The following is a 19,633-nucleotide window of genomic DNA, read 5'->3' as shown; positions in this document are numbered from 1 at the left end:
AAAAATGTATGAGTCGTTTTAATGCGAAGGTGATTCGTGGCGATTGGCCAGGTTAGGTTTTTCAGATTCTAACGTTCTTCCTTACGGGGTTGACGGCCGAGTCGGGGTTAATCTGTAAAGTGTAGATGTCATCTCTGGAGTACTGGAACAGGCCGTAGTACGGGTTGAGCATCTCATGGGACAATAAATACAACCATTCCCTAAGAAAAACACATAAACACCCCATTGTGAAAAGCATGACATCTCAAATCCCAGTCAGTATGCCGGGACAAGATAATGTTTGAGAAGGACAGAGTACCGTGCAACCCCGCCGTAATCGAGTCCTTCTTCTCCTCTAAATTTGATCATCAGTCTTTTCCATAAATCCTTTGGTCGCATCTTCATCACCTGCCGGTACGATTCCTAGGGTTGATCGCACACAAGTACAATCATATTATGTGGTGCACTAGGCAAAACACCAACAAAATAACAAGTACAGTGACACCTCATCTTACGAATGCTTTAGCTAACGAACCTTTCGCCTTACGAACATTAAATTCCCAAGAATATAACCTTGGCATACGAACTACTTTTCGGAAAACACACAGAGCGCCACAATGGCTGGCGGACTAGTTTTTGGCGGAAGAACACCAAACCGCACGGTCGAACAGCGCCACTGTGGCTGCCGGACTGCTTTTCCACGCCCACTTTCTTGGAGTGCGCTCAGTGCAGATGTGGTTTGTTATAGAGTGGATACTTTTGCTTTTTTTGTGACCGAAAAAGACCCCACCACAGGCTAGTGTTAAGCCAAAGAGGACACAAAAGAAAATTACGGTCAATCAGAAGAAGATCATCGAAAAAAACGAACGAGATGTGCGTCTGCGTGACTTAGCATCCCAGTACCAGTATGCTAAGTCGACCATTGCTACGTGTGGCTAAGGGTGTTTATGTGTTGTCTAAGCAATGGTCTCGGGCAATTTAAGAGGTTGAAAAACTTGTTGATTTGGATTAACGAAAAGCAGCTAGCAGGAGACAGTGTGTGAGGGTATTATCGCAGAGAAAGCACGGCAACTTCATTCGGATATCATCAAGAGGCAACTACATCAAAGACCTTCACAAAGGTAAATAAAATGACTTCATTATACAGTACAGTTTATTTCTTTAATTACAATACATTAGAATATTTATTATACATAAAATAAGGTATATTTTGTGTAGTTTTAAGGCTTATTTAGTAGAAAATTATGTTTTATCGGGACCTGGAAACGGATTATCATTTTTAATAGTTTGCTATGGGAAATTAATGTTTGGAAGACACACTTTTCACCAATTAAAACCAACCAATTAAGTTCGTAAGCTGAGCTACACAAATTCCTTGTGTGTTCTACATACTTGGCAATAAAGATGATTCTGATTCTGATCACTGTACTTAACTTTTGTGTGTGATGGATGGGCTTCATGAGGATTAAAACTGATTGCTTAAATGCTGCTATCGTTCTTAAAGCAACCAACCCAGCATCAAAATGTTTTTATTTCCCCTGTCCAAAATGTGTTTCATTTTGACGTTACGTAAGAGTGAACCTCTTGGGGGAGCCCAGACTCTAGAGGTTGTCTCTGTAAACATCCCCCGCCCACAGCAAAGTCACAACAAGAGCTTTGGTGCTTTGAACAACATTTACACTAAAACACTTCAACGGAGCCGACCAGGTTTAACCAGAGAGATGAAGAGCCAGCACCAGCTGTTCTGCAGAACTTGATGAGAACCAGAACGTTTGTAAAAACAACACGCCTTCAACTGCATGCACCATTTCGTGATAGTTTTTTTTTCTTTCTACAAACGTAACTCGTAATTCGTATGGGTTTTGCAGGACATACCCGTAGGTCAATACAACTCATAGAAGCTGTTCTACGTATGCGCTCGACACACTTCGGCCCAGACCGCCAGGCTCAAGTGGCTCTGCGCCGCGGGTGTTCCACACTTCCACATCTGTCATGTCAAATGGGGATGAAGTCATATTTTTCATTGCTTAAACTTGAACTTGTGAAGTTACGTCTGGCTGAGCATCATTGCCTTCATTCCATTGTAAGCACCCCCCCCCCCCCCCCCCCAGAGCTCTTTAGCTGCTGAAATCATCCAGAAAGAATGCCTCGCCTGCGTCGAACAACCGATTGGGAGACGGAAAAGGAACAGAACAACTTTGAGGTTGTGTGAGGGCTTTTTCTGCTTTGCTTTTCCCTGGAAATCATAAACCGGTTCCAAGGGCTGCCCCGGGCCCTTTTCTGGGGCACAATCGTAAACGCAGTGAAAGTAATTGCTAGTAAAAGATCCTCGGAACATTCTATTGTTTGCATGCATGGGTTGACTTTGTTCTTTGCGAGGCATATCATCAATGTTCTTTTTTCAGCATGCGGATTTGCACTTGGCGCTTTCTCTCCGCCCAAGCCACCCGCTATCTTCATTTTGCCTCATCCAGGTTCTTTCCCATAATATTAATATTGATGTATTGATGTACAAATACAAATTTTCCTGGTCTTCTCACGTTATTAAAGGGAAAATCCAGGCCCCCTTCTGCAAATGTGCAATTTAAGCTTTTAACGCCGGAGGTCACCTTCACTCGAAGGCACGTTTTCAGTCATTCGTTTGCTCTTACCTCAAAGATCTCCTCACGGCACACCTCAATGCGGCAGTGGCCTGCTTGGGGTTGTTGCTGCGAGAGCTCCTGCCGAAGAATCTTAAGCTTCTGCACAAGATCTCGCTTGTACCTGGGCACCGTCAAGCACTCAGCCTCCTCTGGCAACTGGGCTGGGGACAGAGTTTGCTGGATGCCACCGGAACCTCCCTGGCCCTTCATCTGAGCTGGATGGCTAGAGGGAGTTGGGGTACACCAGAGAGTAGGACAGTTGGGAGAGCGTTGTAGCAGTAGGTGTGTGCGTATGGTGGAAACGGGGTCGGGGTAGTAGAGGACGAGGTGCGGCAGCAGAGACAAAACAAGGTCATGGTCACTTTTGACTCACGAGTAAGTCAAGTGGCGAAACTGCACATTTCTTCAGCATTCTGTTTTAATGAGACATGTTTACTCCTTTTTTAAGTCAGAACACAACAAAATACATAACAATTGAGTACAATGTTGTTTTACAACTATGGTGTAGTCTTATGAGCTTGCATATCATTGTGTGTGAAACAACGGTCAGTGGACGTTCTCACCGTTTCTTCGTTCATTGAAAGAATGTCTTTACTTTTTATTGTTGTTCCGCATCTGCAGAAATTTGGAATGACTTTGTGATTTCAGTTCAATTAAGTATTTTAATGTGACTTTTTACCATCCGTCAAGAGACTACAGATGGAAAACAGCCTTTTGGCTCACTCTGGCTCTGTCGTATTGCAGCAATGTTAATTGAGGTGTATTGCCTCTGTTAAATAAACCAAGAAATAAATGAGAGGGCCATGTTTTGTAGGGAGCTTTTAGGTTACTCATGTTTTTAGTTCCATTTTAGTTTTTTTCCTTGCACATCTGCCTGTTGCATTTTTTGGAACCGTCAACTGACTTTTTGTGCGATTAGCTCTGGACTGAAAGTGTGGAAGCAATCATGTGTAGTAGTATGATGTAAATTATGTTTTAAAAAGTCTGGGTTTTAGTTTATCATTTTATATTATGGATAAGTGGATCAGAAAAAAGACGGATACACATTTATTTGACCTTTTTGAATGGATACCAGCCACGAGTGAAGAAGAAAATAGTGTTGCGGTAGTAACAAATAGAAATGAAAATAAACCAAATAAAATAGACGTGAACATCAATCATGAAACAATAGCAACATGTTGTCAGATGTATGTAGTCTTACAGATGAATCAATATGGTCTTCCTCTGCACATCAAGAGCTACCAATAACTGGTACATAACTGATTTGAAGGCTTTAATATACATCCGTTTTCTTCTGCTTACACTTGCATCAGGGTATTCAAAACGTATTAAAATATTGTTCGGTTGACCAGAAAGGTCCTATCATTCTGCACTGTATATACAGAACAAATACAGTAAGGCAAGCAATACTGTTAATACAGATATAACATGAGCCCTTTTCCATCTTAAGTCTATTTTCCTGTCTGTTGCATAAAAAAGTGGATGACCAAGGTGTCCCCGCCCACAACCAAACCACAAGTGGAACTTCCATGACCCAACCGCAGGAGTGGCCACCCTTCCACATTGAGGTAACGTTGGGGAAGGCAAAACATTTCTTTGTTGTTTTTTTGGTCACTCCAGACACTTCTTCCACTGGAACCTCCGAATTTGTGTTCATTTACCACCCTGCCTCGGATTCATCTTTGTATGGTCAGTTCAGCAGCCCGAGCGCCATCAAGCACTCTCTGTGGTGTTGGTGGTGGGATGCCTGGGTGGCCCTCATAAAAACATAATCCATCTCTCCCTTCAACAGGACAACGGGCCACATTCTCTAGTGGGGAGATGTCGAGTCAGCAAAGACCTTCACAAGAAGCTTCTGTTGTCTACTGGCAAATGGGCGTGGGGTCAAACAAAAGGCTTCTCACCACGTGGTCGACATAGACACTTCAAAGAATGGGAAGCCTTCTAAGGTAACAGTACATAAGCATCCACTTATCCCGACACCTCTCGTACACTTGAGCGCTGTGGTTCAGCGGGTTGAGGAAGGCGGCGTGGCCGTTCCAAACTAAACGGGTGCAGTGTTTCACGGCTCTATGCCTGTATAATCAAGTCCACTGTTATTTATTTTTCTGGCAAGCGCCGGGGCTTTTTGCATGTTAAAGAAAGGATAGGACTGCAGCGGTGCAGTGCTGAAAACCACTTTAAGAAGGGCAAGGTGGGGCTGGAGGGGTGTCCTTTAAACAAAATGGAATGTGCTGCTTTGACTAGGAGGTTCAAGAAGCATATAATATCGCCCAAATACAGCACACTTTTTTTGGGTGCCACAATGTAATTTAAAATACATTTTGCCATAGTTACAAGGAAAGTCCTGCATATTTGATGTTAAATCTGGTAAATGCCAGTGCAGCAAATCTGAACATACACCACTGCGAGAGTATGGACCAACATGCTGACTGGAAAACAATCTAAATTCGGGAAACAGTCATTTGAGGAGACAGAGGATATTATTATAAATACTTCTGTCTGTGCAGCGAGACATGTCAACCAAATTTGCAGTCATGATCAGACCTGATTTTCATTCCTATAATTTACACTGAGCTAGGCCTGGTGAGAGCAGGCCAAGTCAAGGTCCAGGGGCCAAATCTGGCCCGCCAGGTCATTTTATTCGGACCGCGAAAGTAAATCAAGCATGTCAAGTGCCATGAACAGCAGCTTTTTCGTGCCGCAACACACTTCTTTTCCTGACTGAATGAAGCAAACGCTGCAGGATTTCTGGATGTGCTGTTCGATTGTCAGGGCAAACTTATAGTTTTGGTTTGAAATAAATCTTCTGTGACACCAGTCTTGAGAGTCTTCCGACACACCTCGTAACCAGAAACAGCCTTTTCCATGGCTGTGGTTGTGCAATGCAGTGTTGAGTGGGTGCAGTGGTGTTAAAGTCGCACCCACCACCATCACCACCCCACCCAGCAAAGAGTCAAAAGGGCCTTTATGAATCAGTCTGTAGAGGGTATCAGCTGGTGCTACTGCTTTAGAAGAGAAATTGTCTGAATAATGCATGGCTTCTGACTCAACAAAAAGTTGTGGTGCAAAATTATGACTTTGTGACAACTATTTCCACAATATGGCATTTTCACAGGCACAGAAAGGCTGTCCATAAAAACATATTTTGATAAGAGCAAAATAGGAACTAAAGATTCTGATGACAAAACTTATGACCTTTGCAACTGACAGACGAAAACACAAGGCTGATCAGAATTGATCATTTCAAAACCTACCACCAAAAACTGCCATGCTGTACCTGACCCTTTAATATAGTTCACAGCTTCAAGATGGCCGGTGGAGGGGTGGGGGCTGATGGAGAAAAAAAAATGTGCTCCATGTAGAAACACCCTTGAGACTGCATAGCTTTCGAGCAATTCAGGCACTCTATCGCTTTCCAGTATGTGTATGCGTATATGCATTCTATTAAACCCAGCGATTTAAATCTACAAGTATACTGCATATGGTCAAATAATGATTGCGTGAGTGATTCAAACCATGAAGGGTAATAAACCCTCACCAATCAAAACATCAAAGCAAATATTTGAATCATAAAAAATATCTGCTTTGACTTGAGGAAATACCTCTTTTTACCCACGAAATCCCGAATCCAACAAATGCTAAAAATACATTCGACAAACAGTGACGCAGCCTCTCAGGTGTACACTGTGTGCTGGTGCATGGGAGGAAGCAAACTAAGTGAGAGACAGTGTGGCAGACCACAGTAATGTGGCCTTGTCTGACTGTCTGACAAGTGTCTCACAAGGAAAGCCCTCAATTGCCTATGACAGATGCCAGACCCACGGCCAGAAATATGCTTGAAACAGATCCATCTTATGTTCATGTCCAGGAACACCGAGGTGTCAACAGCGGGCACACTTGGCATCAGTTCTGTTCTAAACAGAACTTGCTGTGGCATACGGAAGATAAAAACATTCATAGACAGAACAGAAAAAGTCAAAGTAAAATACCAGCTCATAAACATGGCATGGAAATTTTTCCCTATATGAAAGGCATATTGTACTACAGATTTATGCATTTTTGTTACTCGATGAGGTTGATGCATGAGTCTATTTACATTTCATTCAAGAAGTCAAAAGTGTTCTTATGGATGGCATGAATCCCCATGCATGCTGTCGTTACTGTGTTTTCCTGGCAACTTATGATAGTTTATCAAAATGGATATATTTTGGCCTCCACTACAAGCACAAAGGCAACAACCTGGTCCTGACAGACAACTCCATCAAACATTTCCAAAAGTAACTGCATCTCACCGGTACTACAATTGAGCTGAATCATGGTGTGTACGGGTGAAAGACGTATACCGGTGAAATGTACCCAAATCTGCGTGACAAAAGACAGATATCATGACAGTGAGCCAGTTGAGAGGCTTATAACTTTTTTTTTGGAACGGCACAGAGGGTGATGAGCAATAGAGAGATTGAGGGCAAGCACTGATAAGGGGGTTGGGTTGATAATAATAGAGATGAAACGGTAAAAAGAAAAAGGCCCTCTCACAAGGATTTTGCAGGCAGAAATCAAAGACGAGCATCCATAAAAATTGTCAATGTTCATTAAAAAACAGAACAAACAATCTCCCTAAAGGCGAATAGACCATATCTCATTGCCAACATTTCCAAGAATAAGCTTTGAATTTAGGTTCAGAAAGAGAAAATAATACCAGTCCTTTGAGACGTTTCACAGCGCTATTTGCCTTAATGCAATGCACGCTGTGAAAAGCTACAAAATCCCAATCTCAACTTGGAACAGTTGAAATGCGGATGCCAAAGGGCATTTAATTTGAAGGGTGACCGGTGAATAAATGACAGCCATTTTCTCTGTTATCATGTCTGTAAAGTGTGGACTTGGCAAGCCCACCTGCACAATGAGTGAGTATAAAGCTGAAATATAGAGCATCTCAACCTTTATATATAGACTAATCAATATAAGCAGCGAGAGGCACCATTAGAAAGTTAATTTGAACTTTTTGGACCTAGCCTGGCCTCTGTTAGAACTCCACTAATAAAGAGCCAAGACAAGCAGCTAATGACGCAGGCTGAATAACATAGCTGAGCTCTGACTGACATCCAGAGGTGGTTCACACACGCGCACACGCACATCGACCAAACTGCCAGATGCTGATGCAGAATTCAGGTATGTCAGCAATGTATATGTGTGTGTGCTGTGTCTGGATGCAATTCCTGAGTTCAGGGTGTGCACATTGCAGTGTGTACGTGTGTGTTACCTGTGGTTAGTGTTTTGGCTTTCTGTGACCACACGGGATCCATTTGGACTGGGGCTGCTGGAGGAAAGCAGGAGGGGAGAACGTGGAGAGAAAAAGAGAATGGGAAGTGAGCCATTAAAGAGAAGGTGAATGACGGAAAAGAGGGTTGAAGCACAGAAACAAGTGGAGTCAAAGTTAAAAGAAGGAACAGTGAGACAGGACAAAATCAGAATGAGACCCAGGGAATATATATATATATATATATATATGCGAGACTAATAAAGGCAAATCCAATACAATCCAATACAATATATATGAAAGGAGTAAGGTCTAAGGATTAAGGTCAAAGACGTTTTTTAACCAATTCTATAATTAGCATAGGCTGTCATACCACATTCTTTCATTGACAATACTACAGCGTAGCCAAGCATACATAAATTAAAGCAGCATGGAATCAAAAATGTAGGATTATTTTTGAGCAATAACTCTTCAAAGTTGTGTAGAAATTATTTGGTATTTTTGGCACAATCCCCTAACTGCATTTATTTGTACTAGTATTTATATTTTTACCGTGTCAAAATTAAAGCTTGTTGCCAACCCAAGAAGTTAGCCTTACATTTAAATTACAACAAATTGACCTTGTACACGGTGATATACTGAAATATGTCCACATAAGGCAAAATATACACATACTGACCAGGAACGGCATATGGTTTGAAAGAGGAGTGACATATAGGCCATCGACAACATCACTGGTCTCCCACAACAATCCCGTCCTTTCCATTTATTTATTCCAGAGAGAATTGATGATTTAGCCTCGAACAACTCAACAACACAGCCAATGATGGCTTTCAGATGCTTTGAGTACCATTTTTACAACAGAATGGGATATTAACGAGAGTGATCGCAGCCAAATGACTGCGGTTGGCGGAGACAGGTCTCTCTCCAATCTTAAGGATTGTTACATCCCAAATGAGTGATGCGATTCCTGGTTTAGAGTGGACCGGTAATTTAGCAGATGTTTTTTTTTTTTTTGCAGGAACACTCAGGTTAGAACTGACTTGTCAAGCCTGTGTGATTAAAGTGATGAAGCCTGCTCGCATTACAGGCAGGGCATCTTCTCAGACAACCAGAAGAGTCCACTTACAATCGATTTTACGCTCTGAGATTGAACCTGAATGAATGGAGGATAAAATAAATAAATCAGAGGAATATTTTCAGTGTGGATGATTTTGATGATGACAGAATTGCGTCAGTGGAATAGATTTAATTTTAAAATTAGGCACACAATTCTGATCTGATGAGAGTTGATTCCCTGTGCCTTTTCCCCTCTTTATGCTGTCAAGACACATCTCAGAATTTTGCAATTTTGGAATCAAAACTTTGCAATTGTGTCACTTGTTACTTCTAATTTTTGTTTTACTCATCCAGTCTGCATTGTATCATTACATTACCATGATGTATGAGCCACGTAAATGCCAGCGTGAAAAGGCTCGAGTTGGGCTAACTGTTACTTCACTTACTTGAGAACCCGATGCAGGTTAGCAGACAGTCTCGGGTCTGTGAACTGGGTTGTTCGATTGTTGTGGTCCACAAAGTAGACTCGGCCGGTGGCTGTGTTTCTAATCTCCCACCCTGGCGGCAGAGGACCGAGCTCCTCGCAGTTCACATTACTCAAGTCCCTGGATAATAACAATTTGAATCCATTAGCAGCCGCGATATAAATGACATGTTTATTGGTATTGTGTTTGAGCTACTATATGCTGGGTGGTTCAACTAGGTCATGTAAAGAAAAGTGACTCCATCTGAGTTACCATTAACATTTACACAGGGCATAACGGTATTTACTATACAGGACCTTTTCAACTGACACTCAATGAGATCATATCACCATGGCTTTTAAGAGACCTATTATCCCTCGGGCAAAATCCCTGCTCCAATTTCTTGATTCTTCTTCTCTCTTGTACATTGGCAGTGATGAGGAACACCATAGCGCTCATGTGGGGCGAGGCTAAGGACTTATCCTGGTGGATAAATATGCACTCATGCTCTGTCCTTGTACTGTGACCAACGCATTAGTCATGGACAGAGCACATGCCTCGCTGCACGCATCAACATACTTGGTGATTTTCATAACATTGTCCACAAGGAACAAACGCAAAGTTGGCATCGATGATTTTGGTGTTTTACACATGTGGTTTGTCAATGAGCTGCAGCTGTAAAGAGCAATGCTCATAAATGTAGTCAGCGATACAAAACAAGTTGGAGCGTTTGAGGGATTGTGAATACAGAACATCTTGCAGGTAGTATGGTCAGCTATCCAACGGTAACGTTTCAACAGAGGAAAGGTCATTCTTTTAGCTGACATTCTTTGAATGGGACATGACAAAAATTCAGCTGGCAACGCCCATGTCAGAGTCAAGAGGTTGTGGGTTCCATTCCACATCCCTGCTTTCGTGTGTGGAGTTAGCATGTTCTCTTTGTACTAATGTTGGCTTTTTTTCAGATTCTTTGGTTTCCAAAACATACCAAAAGCATGCATGTATATGAATGTAAATTGATCACTATAAATTGCCAGAAACAGCATTTTCCATGGCATGTGGTTGTGCAAGGCAGTACGAAAGGTTGAGTGGGTGTGAAGTGTTGATGTCTGTTTGTTAAAGTGTGCCCGCGATTGGCTGGCAACCAGTTCAGGGTAGACCCTGTTGGGGTGGTTCGCCATACAAACATCTCTAAACATCGCTCTGTAATCTTTGTTTGCATTTTGGACTTCCTGATATGTCATATCCTGCCTTCCCTTACATGATGTCGCATTTACATTACGTCACATCATTTCGCGTCACACACTGTGCGCCGTATAAAATGCTCACCCTTCTAGTTCTCTCTCTCTCTGTCGCCATGCTCTCTCCTTAAGCCGACACCGCGATGCCTCCGCTCTCTCCAAGATTAAACCAACTTTCTGTTCTACACCTGGCTCCCTGATGATTTAACCATCCTCTTCCATCAACACCCGTCGAAGCAATGAACCAAGGGCGAACGATCAAAATAATCCAACAACCATGCTGACATAATGGATGGAGGGAGAAATGGATGGAAGAATGAATGGATGGACGAAAGTAACTGAGGAAAGCTAGCCTAGTCATTGTTCATGAGTATAATTTCTGATTGCATTTACCATGTTTATGCAATACGATGCAATCAACACAAAGTAGCGTGATAAGGACAAAGAATAAAGATGAAGATGATTGGATACCTGGGAACGCGAGGGTCATGCCAGGTGCTGACTCCAGTCTGTGTGTGCAGGAAGTACACCTGACCTTGTTGGGTCGTTCTTTGTTCTAAAACAGAAAAAACAGTAATCCGGGTTGAGTGAATGCTGTCACGTCATACTGCACTGCTCACCCGCATAAAAAAAATCTTGTGACTGTGAAGTGTCCTTGAGAGTTTTGAAAGGCATTTAAAAATGAAATGTATTCTTATTATTATCTTATTTTCCTTTCAGCTTTTCCCTTCTGGGGTCGCCACAGCGAATCAGCGTACTCCATCTAACCCGGTTTTGTGCATCCTCTTCTCTCACACCAGCTACCTTCATGTCTTCTTTGACAACATCCATAAACCTCCTCTTTGTCTCCAGCCTGGCAGTTCAAGGCTCAGCTGAAATCCTTCTATCACACATCACACCTGGCATTTTTCTCCAGCCATTCCAGCCGGCTTCACGCTTCTTCACCTCTTTTCCACACTCTCCATTGCTCTGGACAGTTGACCCCAAGTACTTAAAATCCTCCAGCTTCTTTATCTCTTCTCCCTGTAGCATCACTCTTGTATTTGGATCCCTCTCATTCACACACATATATTCCATCTTGCTGCGACTTTTTATTATTATGAACATTCAAAATGGCATTGAAAAAAAGGACTCTAACGCTGCCATCAACTGGACAGGGTTGAGGAAAGTATGACTCATTTAGTAGACTTCAGTGAGGGAAAGGTCTGTTTAGAATTAATGAGACGAGTAATCTGTCGGAATCAAAGTTGACTGAAGTCTTTCTTTTCAATATGACAATAATTCATTTTGAGGCCTATCCCAACAGGATGGGCACATTTAACATTTAACTTGGTTGGAGTCAGTTGACGTGTGTTTCTTGTTGCCAATTTGAAACTCAGGTATGGTATTTGTGTTTGGCTCATCATCCACCGCTATTAATCAGCACAACCAGGGGAAATGGAAAGGTTTTCAGTGAAATTCATATGCGCGTGCACACACACACACACACACACACACACACAAGCACATGGGCACACAGGCACATACGCACATGCACGCGCGCAAAGGCGAGTCGAAAGACACAGAAAGTATCTCTATGACAGTTGTGGGTTAGGGAGGTGTCCATATGCCATTTTCTAACAGCATGTAAAACCTCTGTTGTATCATTTTTTTGCCTCTCTAGTTCAGAGGGTTCAGCTTAAAAACAAAAGCACGCCAACTAGAGGCTGAATGACTCATTTCGTCCCAGTTAGGCCAGCGTGACACAAAAGGGAATTTCAAAGGAGGGCACACATCACATTGTCATACCCTAAATAATTTGAATATTTTCAACACATTGTGAGGAATCATAATTTTTGCTGACTCTGCAAAAATCATATTTTATAGTATTTGGCTCTTTAGGATCACTCTAAAAAAACAGATTTCATATAAAGCTGACCAGAAGCATAAACATAATCCGAACATAAAATGAACATTCCTATACAATTTTCTGCATTTGTCAATACGATCAAAACTGAAAATAAGGCTCGTGAATGAAAAAAAGCCAAGCAGAGACCAGCCGTAATATTACTACAAAATGCATAATTAAATGAAAACTAATGTCCCAACTGCATCAAATACTCTTATCGTGTTCAGTTTTGAGCAAGACTATTGGGGAAGTATTTAACAAATATTTAAGTACGGAAGTACTTTACAGTTGTGTACAAATGCTCTGTATTATACTGCAAAGTGTTTCTAATATTTTAGCGCTGTCGCAAAGTGGCTGATTGCTGCTTATTCTTTGGATGGGCCAGACAATTCCAGATGATTTACTGATCGCTGTGGTGAAACATTCAAGACCAATCGTTCTCCTTCAACACTGTGTGTGTATGTAAACGAAAACGTGTGTCTGAAATCTCTCACCATAACCCTCGGGCAGATCAGGAGGCGTGTGGAGGTGTGTTCGACTCATATAGTTGCGGTGTCGTTGTGATCGCACGCGTCTCTCTTGGAGCCGCTGCTCTCCTGGTGGACCACTGGCCTCTGCCCCATTTATAGGCGTCATCACTGGTGTGTTCTCATCCACCACACAACTCAAAGGACGCCCGGATGGGCTGGAGTACTCTGAAGCCGGCCTGGGAGGAACCAACACATTTATTACGCTGTTTTTCATTTCAGTTCTGCTTTAATGCCTGCTTTCCGACACAACTTTTATATATGCTTCACCTTTAAAAATGAAATTGCTTTAGCATTAACACAACATTCAATGTCACCAAAGAGTTTTTCATTTGAGGTGAAATGTTTAATTGCTTGTGTCTGATGAAGATAGATTACATTGTGGTCAAACACAAATTCATGATGGTGCGTGTTAATTTGCACGGATGGTCCTAAGATGTGCTGCTGTGTGGTAGGAGGGAAAGCATTATATCTTAACAAACAGGTGTGTAAGTGTGCTTTATCATTCCTCAAAAAGTGAAATGCACTTTAAAAGTCATAAATATGAAAGCCATTTGAAGTGCTGAACAGAAGGTTCTCACAAGACCAAATCTTTAGCGTGTTTGTCAGCCACTTAAGAGTAAGATGTCGACAGCAGATATCTGATAAGCAAACACAAACACAGACTGGCTGGCTTACTGACACTTGTGTGTGTAACAAGTCTGACCACTGTCTGGCTATCCGCAGTAGGTGACGCCTCGGTTATCAAAAACCTCGGACCCCCTGTCTGTCAACCCACCTCCCTCCTTACTCTTTTCCTCCTTCCATTTCCTCTTCCTCCTCCCTGCTCACTACACACTGCCTCCCTTCTCCAGCAGAGCTTAGCATGAAGCAGCACAACAAATTTGATTACTAAAAAGGATAAACAAAAATCTGATATGGAAAGAAAAACTATGATTACATGAAACCTATCCGATCAAACATAGATAAGGATGCGAAGAAAACTTTATTTTTTAGTACTTCAACACTGCTTACCTTGCTTTGTGCTGTTCACTACAATTGCGTAGAAAGGGCAGTTGAGGTCAAGGTACTTTGTTTGCTTACTCCCTGACAGCTCCGCTGATATGGTTCAAGAAGGAAGGCGGCAGTCGTACCAGCAGGAAAATGGGCCAAGTAAAACCTTGCTGTTCAACTGGCTGGCTTGCCAGGAAGCTTATTTTGGTATTAGTGTGCATGTGTAGGCCGGAGTAGGGCGGGGTAGAGTCAGAAAAAGTTCACTTATTATCGACACTGTGAGGGGTAATTGTAAGCCATTTCCATAAAGAGCCTCCTTATTGCTTTTGCGCCTTAGCATGACATATAAAAGGTGTCTTTTGTCATGTATTTATATTATTATTATTTTTTTAATCATATACCTTCATGAGGTTAATAAAGTAAAGCATGTAAACATAATAAAAATCAAACTGAAAATGTAATTTTCATTTCATTCTATGTAGCTCAAAGTATCATGCAAAATAAACGTGTACCTGGTGGGTCTCTCCCACTGTGTGGTACGCGTGATGTGGTTCAGGTACTGTATCCTTCCAGACGCTGTTCTTCTTTCTTCCCATCTGTTTTACATGCAAATTAAGACAAGGGTTGTTTCTGTACTTGCAAAGTATTACACTAAACATGTAGTGTGGATGCCATACATTTCATTGCAGTCTAGAAATTGGAAAACGCAGCAAGTTAAGAATGATGCTCTCTTTTAGAGGATTTCTGACACTGTTATGATGTAGTGATAGTTAAGGGGAACATTTATTTCCAAAATAACCCCCAAAAAAGCCGGAGATTATAAATTTTATGTGTGAAAGAAAATACATGTCTTAATCAACCAAATGAATGTTAATAATATACTGCAACTCACCAAGTTACAAGAGAAAACATCTTTGTGCCTATTCACTACTCATAATACTGACCCATCGGGTAAGTCATTGTCAAAGAGACGACTGCAATCCACCACTGGTCCTCCAGAACCTATGCGGTCTCTTGATTGAAGACTTACTAGAAAAGATAAGGAAATGGCAGGTATACACTTGAAAGACTCACTCTGTTTTATGGCACACATATACTGTACGTATTATGCCATTGAAGCAATAAGTAAGATTAAGGAATGGGCAGATTTGTCATCAGAGAATGTTTCTTTACCAACTATCTGTCCTCTGACTGTATCATTGTCGTTAGGGCCAAGCTTGTTCAGGTCCAGTCTCTGATCTGCAAGAGTTAAAATTATTTCTGTTAATTCTGCACCCCTCACATGGTTTGATTACAATGTACTGGCGGAACACTCAAGAGTGTATTCGAATCAATCTCATCGTCAAACCAGAGGTATTCTTGTCGAGTCAAGAATCAGTCCGACCAGGAACAGTAATTATTTGCCTTTCTTTAACATGCATGATTTTGTTTGCGTTTCTTATGTATTTTTGATATCGGCACTTGACAGCCTAAATAACTGACAGCTCCAAGTTCCAAACCGTGTCTAAGCATCTGTTTCTGATGCATATCTAGACTAAACATACAGTTTCTCCCCAAATAAGAGGCCACCAATGAGACAGTACATTTATAGTTTGAAACCACAAGCGCTAACCACACCATTTAGCAGCGAAAAGCGATGAAATATTTTGCAAAACTGCACCGTGTGTGACCGTAAACGCAAACTTCCACAATGGTGTGGCTTTGTTTTTCTATCTGACCACTCATGTTGTGCTGTATTTTTTACGGTGCGCAACACGATTAAAAACCAATCCAATACCCTTAACATCATAGTCAAAGTTTAAGAAGCCATTTGATAAATGCTAGGTGTGATTTTGAAGTGAGCCAGAGGATGTTGCGGTTTGCCTCCACGACAACAGGAAGAGAAGCTCAGTATGATGCTCAGATTTCTAGAAATCCAGGACAATCCCATTTGGGGTTTTGTGTAAACACCAAAACTGTTGTGTCCAACTTTGTATTTAAGTTGGGAACCATGTGAGATATGGCTAGAAATAAACCCCCTAGGAATCACGGAAATTCCAGAAATGTGTGTGTCCGTGTGCGCGTGTGTGCATGCGTGTCTGTCTGTGCATGTTTGCATCCTGGTCAGACCACAGAATGAGTGTGTGTGGTTCAAGTCTGCTGCACACTGGACAAAAGGATTTATGTGCAAATTGGTGTCTTGTAATTGCTCATGCTTCCTGTGCCTCCAATTAAGTATAGCGTCTAGAATGTTGGCTATACAATAACGCGGCCATTCTGGAACCAGATAGGATACTATAGTATTTGTTTCAGACAATAGTGGGTAAATCTAAATAAAGTCAATGTCCTTTGGCTCTGAGTAGGTGACAGTGTTGTCTTTGACTAGCACAGTCCGAAGACCATTTTGTGGCAAGACTCATCCTGCTCTATTTTGGGAGATTAAAATCTGGACTGAATTAAACAAAGCTGCCGTAAAGTATTTGGAGTTGGCGTAGGAGGCTCTTAAACCTCCACTGCATTACTTCAAGGAAGCCTAGACAGTTAACATAAAAGGCCATCAAGGTTTTCATGTGACAGTAATATCCCAAGAGCTACGCCTTAGTTGACTTCCAATGTTTTGCTGCTCTCCTTTCGAGATAAACGAGCCATAGTGTGGCGTATCTTCATTGGAAAATCATTTTGTTTGGATCATCCATGGCAATGATGAACAAAATCGACTTTGACGAAATAGACCTGAACTTTAAAATGGATACAATTATTGATAAAAAATAAACAATACAATTACCAATGACGCATCAACTAGGACATTTGCTTAAGTGATGGCAAAATTAGAAATGGTAGAGTGTGGTTTCAAATATTGACAAAATTCTGTCATTGAGTTCTTCTGGTATACTGTAAGCCTGAGTGTGGGAAGTGAAAGTGCACGCGTGTTTGTGTACGTGTGTGTGGTCCCAAGATCCCAGTTCCCTTGATACGACTCCTGGAAAGCAGGTAAGGTCAGTGAAAAACAATGTATGGGTCATGAGAGGGACATGTCGCGAAATGCCAATTTTACATGATTGATTGAGAAAAGAACAATCGTCAACGGATGACCAATTTTCCAAAGTCAAAACTTACAGCCGGTGTCTTTAAGTCTATTGATGGCATTTGAGAGGAGGCGGACGCAACCCAGAAAACCCGCTCCCTGCTTTTTGTGGATCTTCTTGTGATTCCACACACTGATGGTGATGGAATCTGCCTTTCCAATATATCTGGAAAAAGGAAAAACAAAGCATACGGAATTCTTAGGTCCGAAATTAAAACTAATTATGACACAACACAAAGTCCAAGGAAAGCTTTTGTACCGAGGCCTTCTTGTACTCATAACAAAAATGGATCATAATTATTCTGGGTTTGTGGTGTAGACTTTCAGGCTGAGCAATAAGAGTTGAGAGAGAGTGGTAGAAATACAGAGACAGAGAGAGAGAGAGAGAGAAAGAAAATGTGGTTTTGTTGATTTTGCAGAGGAAGCCAGTCTAGTCAGTGTTAAAAGAAGAGAGGAAATGCAGACAATGTGCCTCACCATCATATCTGTGACACAGACAGATGTTTGAAATTACAGTCAACATATCTTCCCTTGGTTCACGCTTCAATTCACAAAAACAAAATATGGCTTGACCCACAGAATTGCAGCGTGTCATCTGGCAAGGTGAAAAGCGCTTTAAAATTGTTTATTATGACAACTAAATCTCAGCATTTAGAAATAGTCATATTAAAAATAATAATTACAACCTTGCGGCATTGTGATTCTGACCAGGATGCAATGGCAGGGCTTGGCAGCCTTGCTCTGTGCTGTGTGGTACCCTGAGACCACATTGCACATTTTTGTCTTTTTCATGACAAATGAATGACAAGTTATTTATTTACACAGGTGAGTTAATGAACAGCATCTATGCCAAGAACTGGAACTAATGAGAGAAAAGCGCTGTGAGATTATTTAAAGAAAAAAAAAACATGGGATTACACTGTTTGGGACAATTTAGAAACAGGGACAATTCAGAATGTACAGTGTATGTCATATGACACACACACACGAAGTTTGAGGTACTTTTTAATAAAGTGAACGGAGTATGTGCTTGCTGTCGATGCATGCATTAGAGATGGACACAATCGCGTCATTGCTGAGGCTGGCTACAGGGGTGTGGCACATTGGAATCCTACCAAGACCACAGTCCCATCTGCTTTCTGTGGCATGTAAGCCATTTCCTGAAGCAGAGGAAGAGGCCAGGGGTCGCTGGCAAAAGGGGGAATAGAATTATGTAAAAGCAGGAGATTTGATGAGGACAGATGCTGACAAACGAGCATCGGGAACATAGTTTAAATGTCCGATTGGGGAAAGTGGCACCAAGCAGGGTGCTGTCTGATAAAGGTTAGAGTTAGTTCTAATGAGAAGAAGTCAATTCAGTTAAGAACAACCGCATTCGGACACACCCACATTGCATAATCAACAACAAGTGTTTATTGAATTACAGGTAGTTTATTTGGGGTCAATCTTGATCTGTATTGCGAATTTATCCATTGTGAGACAAATAAATGTTTTTTTCCCCTTATTGTAATATATATAAACAAATAAAAAAGAAAACCAAAAGTTTGTTCTAAAACCTTTTTTTTAAATGAGTGTGGTTTTCACAGAACACTGCCAATACGGTGATATGGTATGCATTTCCCCATATCTCACTCTTACGGATGTTTTGTTCATTCGTCACACAGCTTTCAGCAGTGAGAGCATGACCTCATCTGCATTCCTGAAACACTTGCATAGCAACAAAAATACAACAAGTCCACATTCAAACTTATTGGCACTTATTTTTTACTTTTTGTTATGAAATGTTAAGCCAAACAAGAATGAAGAGATAATGACCGGTAAGTGAGGAATCAGCCACATCTTGCAGTCACCAATACCAGTCACTGATGATATTAATGTGTTGGTACCAAAATGCGTGCCGTAAATGTATTTGCTAATTCTCATGCATTTTTATATTTAGTCATGCGAAACTGGCCTTTTTCTTTCAAACGTTTGATTTTAATTTGAAGGACTGACAGCAATGACATAAAAATACGAGCAAACACTACCACTTTGAAATACAGTAGATGACCATGTCCGCACCTGCTATGCAGCAAATTTGGTATTCAGTTCTGTTGCTGACATGTACATCAACGCATGGGGTCATATCGAATTTAATGATGAAAACTGGCTGTTCTAGGGGAAAAATTGGTCCAAAACTGACCATAACATTGAAAATGAGAGCTAATTACATTTTCTGGAACATAAAAAAATATATAGTGAGCTTGTTGTGTCCTAAGAAAACACAAGGTCTACTTACAGGTCATAGTGTTGATTCCATTTTGGGTCCAATGTATTTCTCACAGTATCTGTAGAGTGGCACTGTCCAGAGCCATCCACAACCACTTTGGCAAAAGGATCAGGTAATCCTGTTGAGCCCAAACAACAGAGCAGTCAGACAAACGCTTTGTGAAGATGTTTAGCGAATGAACACATGTACAGCTTTCAATTGGAATATTCAAACTAATAAACATTGCAAGTATTTTAAAGCCAAA

General features: G+C 41.4%; 1 protein-coding gene across 5 annotated transcripts in view; it reads right to left on the bottom strand.

Annotated features, from left to right (window-relative positions):
- The window catches only part of LOC148892916 (E3 ubiquitin-protein ligase SMURF2-like), a 37,519-nt gene that overhangs the window by 6,009 nt on the left and 11,877 nt on the right, over positions 1-19,633 (bottom strand). For 3 of the 5 annotated variants that reach the window (XR_016116128.1, XM_089005409.1, XM_089005410.1), the window contains exons 3-14: positions 19,399-19,507; positions 17,153-17,286; positions 15,230-15,295; positions 15,001-15,085; positions 14,569-14,652; positions 13,031-13,242; positions 11,120-11,204; positions 9,390-9,548; positions 7,888-7,944; positions 2,631-2,844; positions 299-402; positions 86-200 (exon numbers count right to left, since the gene is read on the bottom strand). Coding sequence is in view for 4 of the 5 variants with exons in the window: in XM_089005409.1 (XP_088861535.1) it covers positions 86-200; positions 299-402; positions 2,631-2,844; positions 7,888-7,944; positions 9,390-9,548; positions 11,120-11,204; positions 13,031-13,242; positions 14,569-14,652; positions 15,001-15,085; positions 15,230-15,295; positions 17,153-17,286; positions 19,399-19,507 (1,424 nt within the window). In the remaining variant the exon portion in view is untranslated. The remainder of the gene's footprint in view (positions 1-85; positions 201-298; positions 403-2,630; positions 2,845-7,887; positions 7,945-9,389; positions 9,549-11,119; positions 11,205-13,030; positions 13,243-14,568; positions 14,653-15,000; positions 15,086-15,229; positions 15,296-17,152; positions 17,287-19,398; positions 19,508-19,633) is intronic. The other 2 variants (XM_089005411.1, XM_089005412.1) reach the window with 2 other exon arrangements.

The sequence above is a fragment of the Hippocampus bargibanti genome, linkage group LG10, assembly GCF_051943395.1.
Source record: "Hippocampus bargibanti isolate YZ-2025 linkage group LG10, ASM5194339v1, whole genome shotgun sequence".
Classification (NCBI taxonomy): domain Eukaryota; kingdom Metazoa; phylum Chordata; class Actinopteri; order Syngnathiformes; family Syngnathidae; genus Hippocampus; species Hippocampus bargibanti.
The sequence above is the reverse complement of the archived record's forward strand: the minus strand, read 5'-3'. Positions and strand labels throughout refer to the sequence as shown.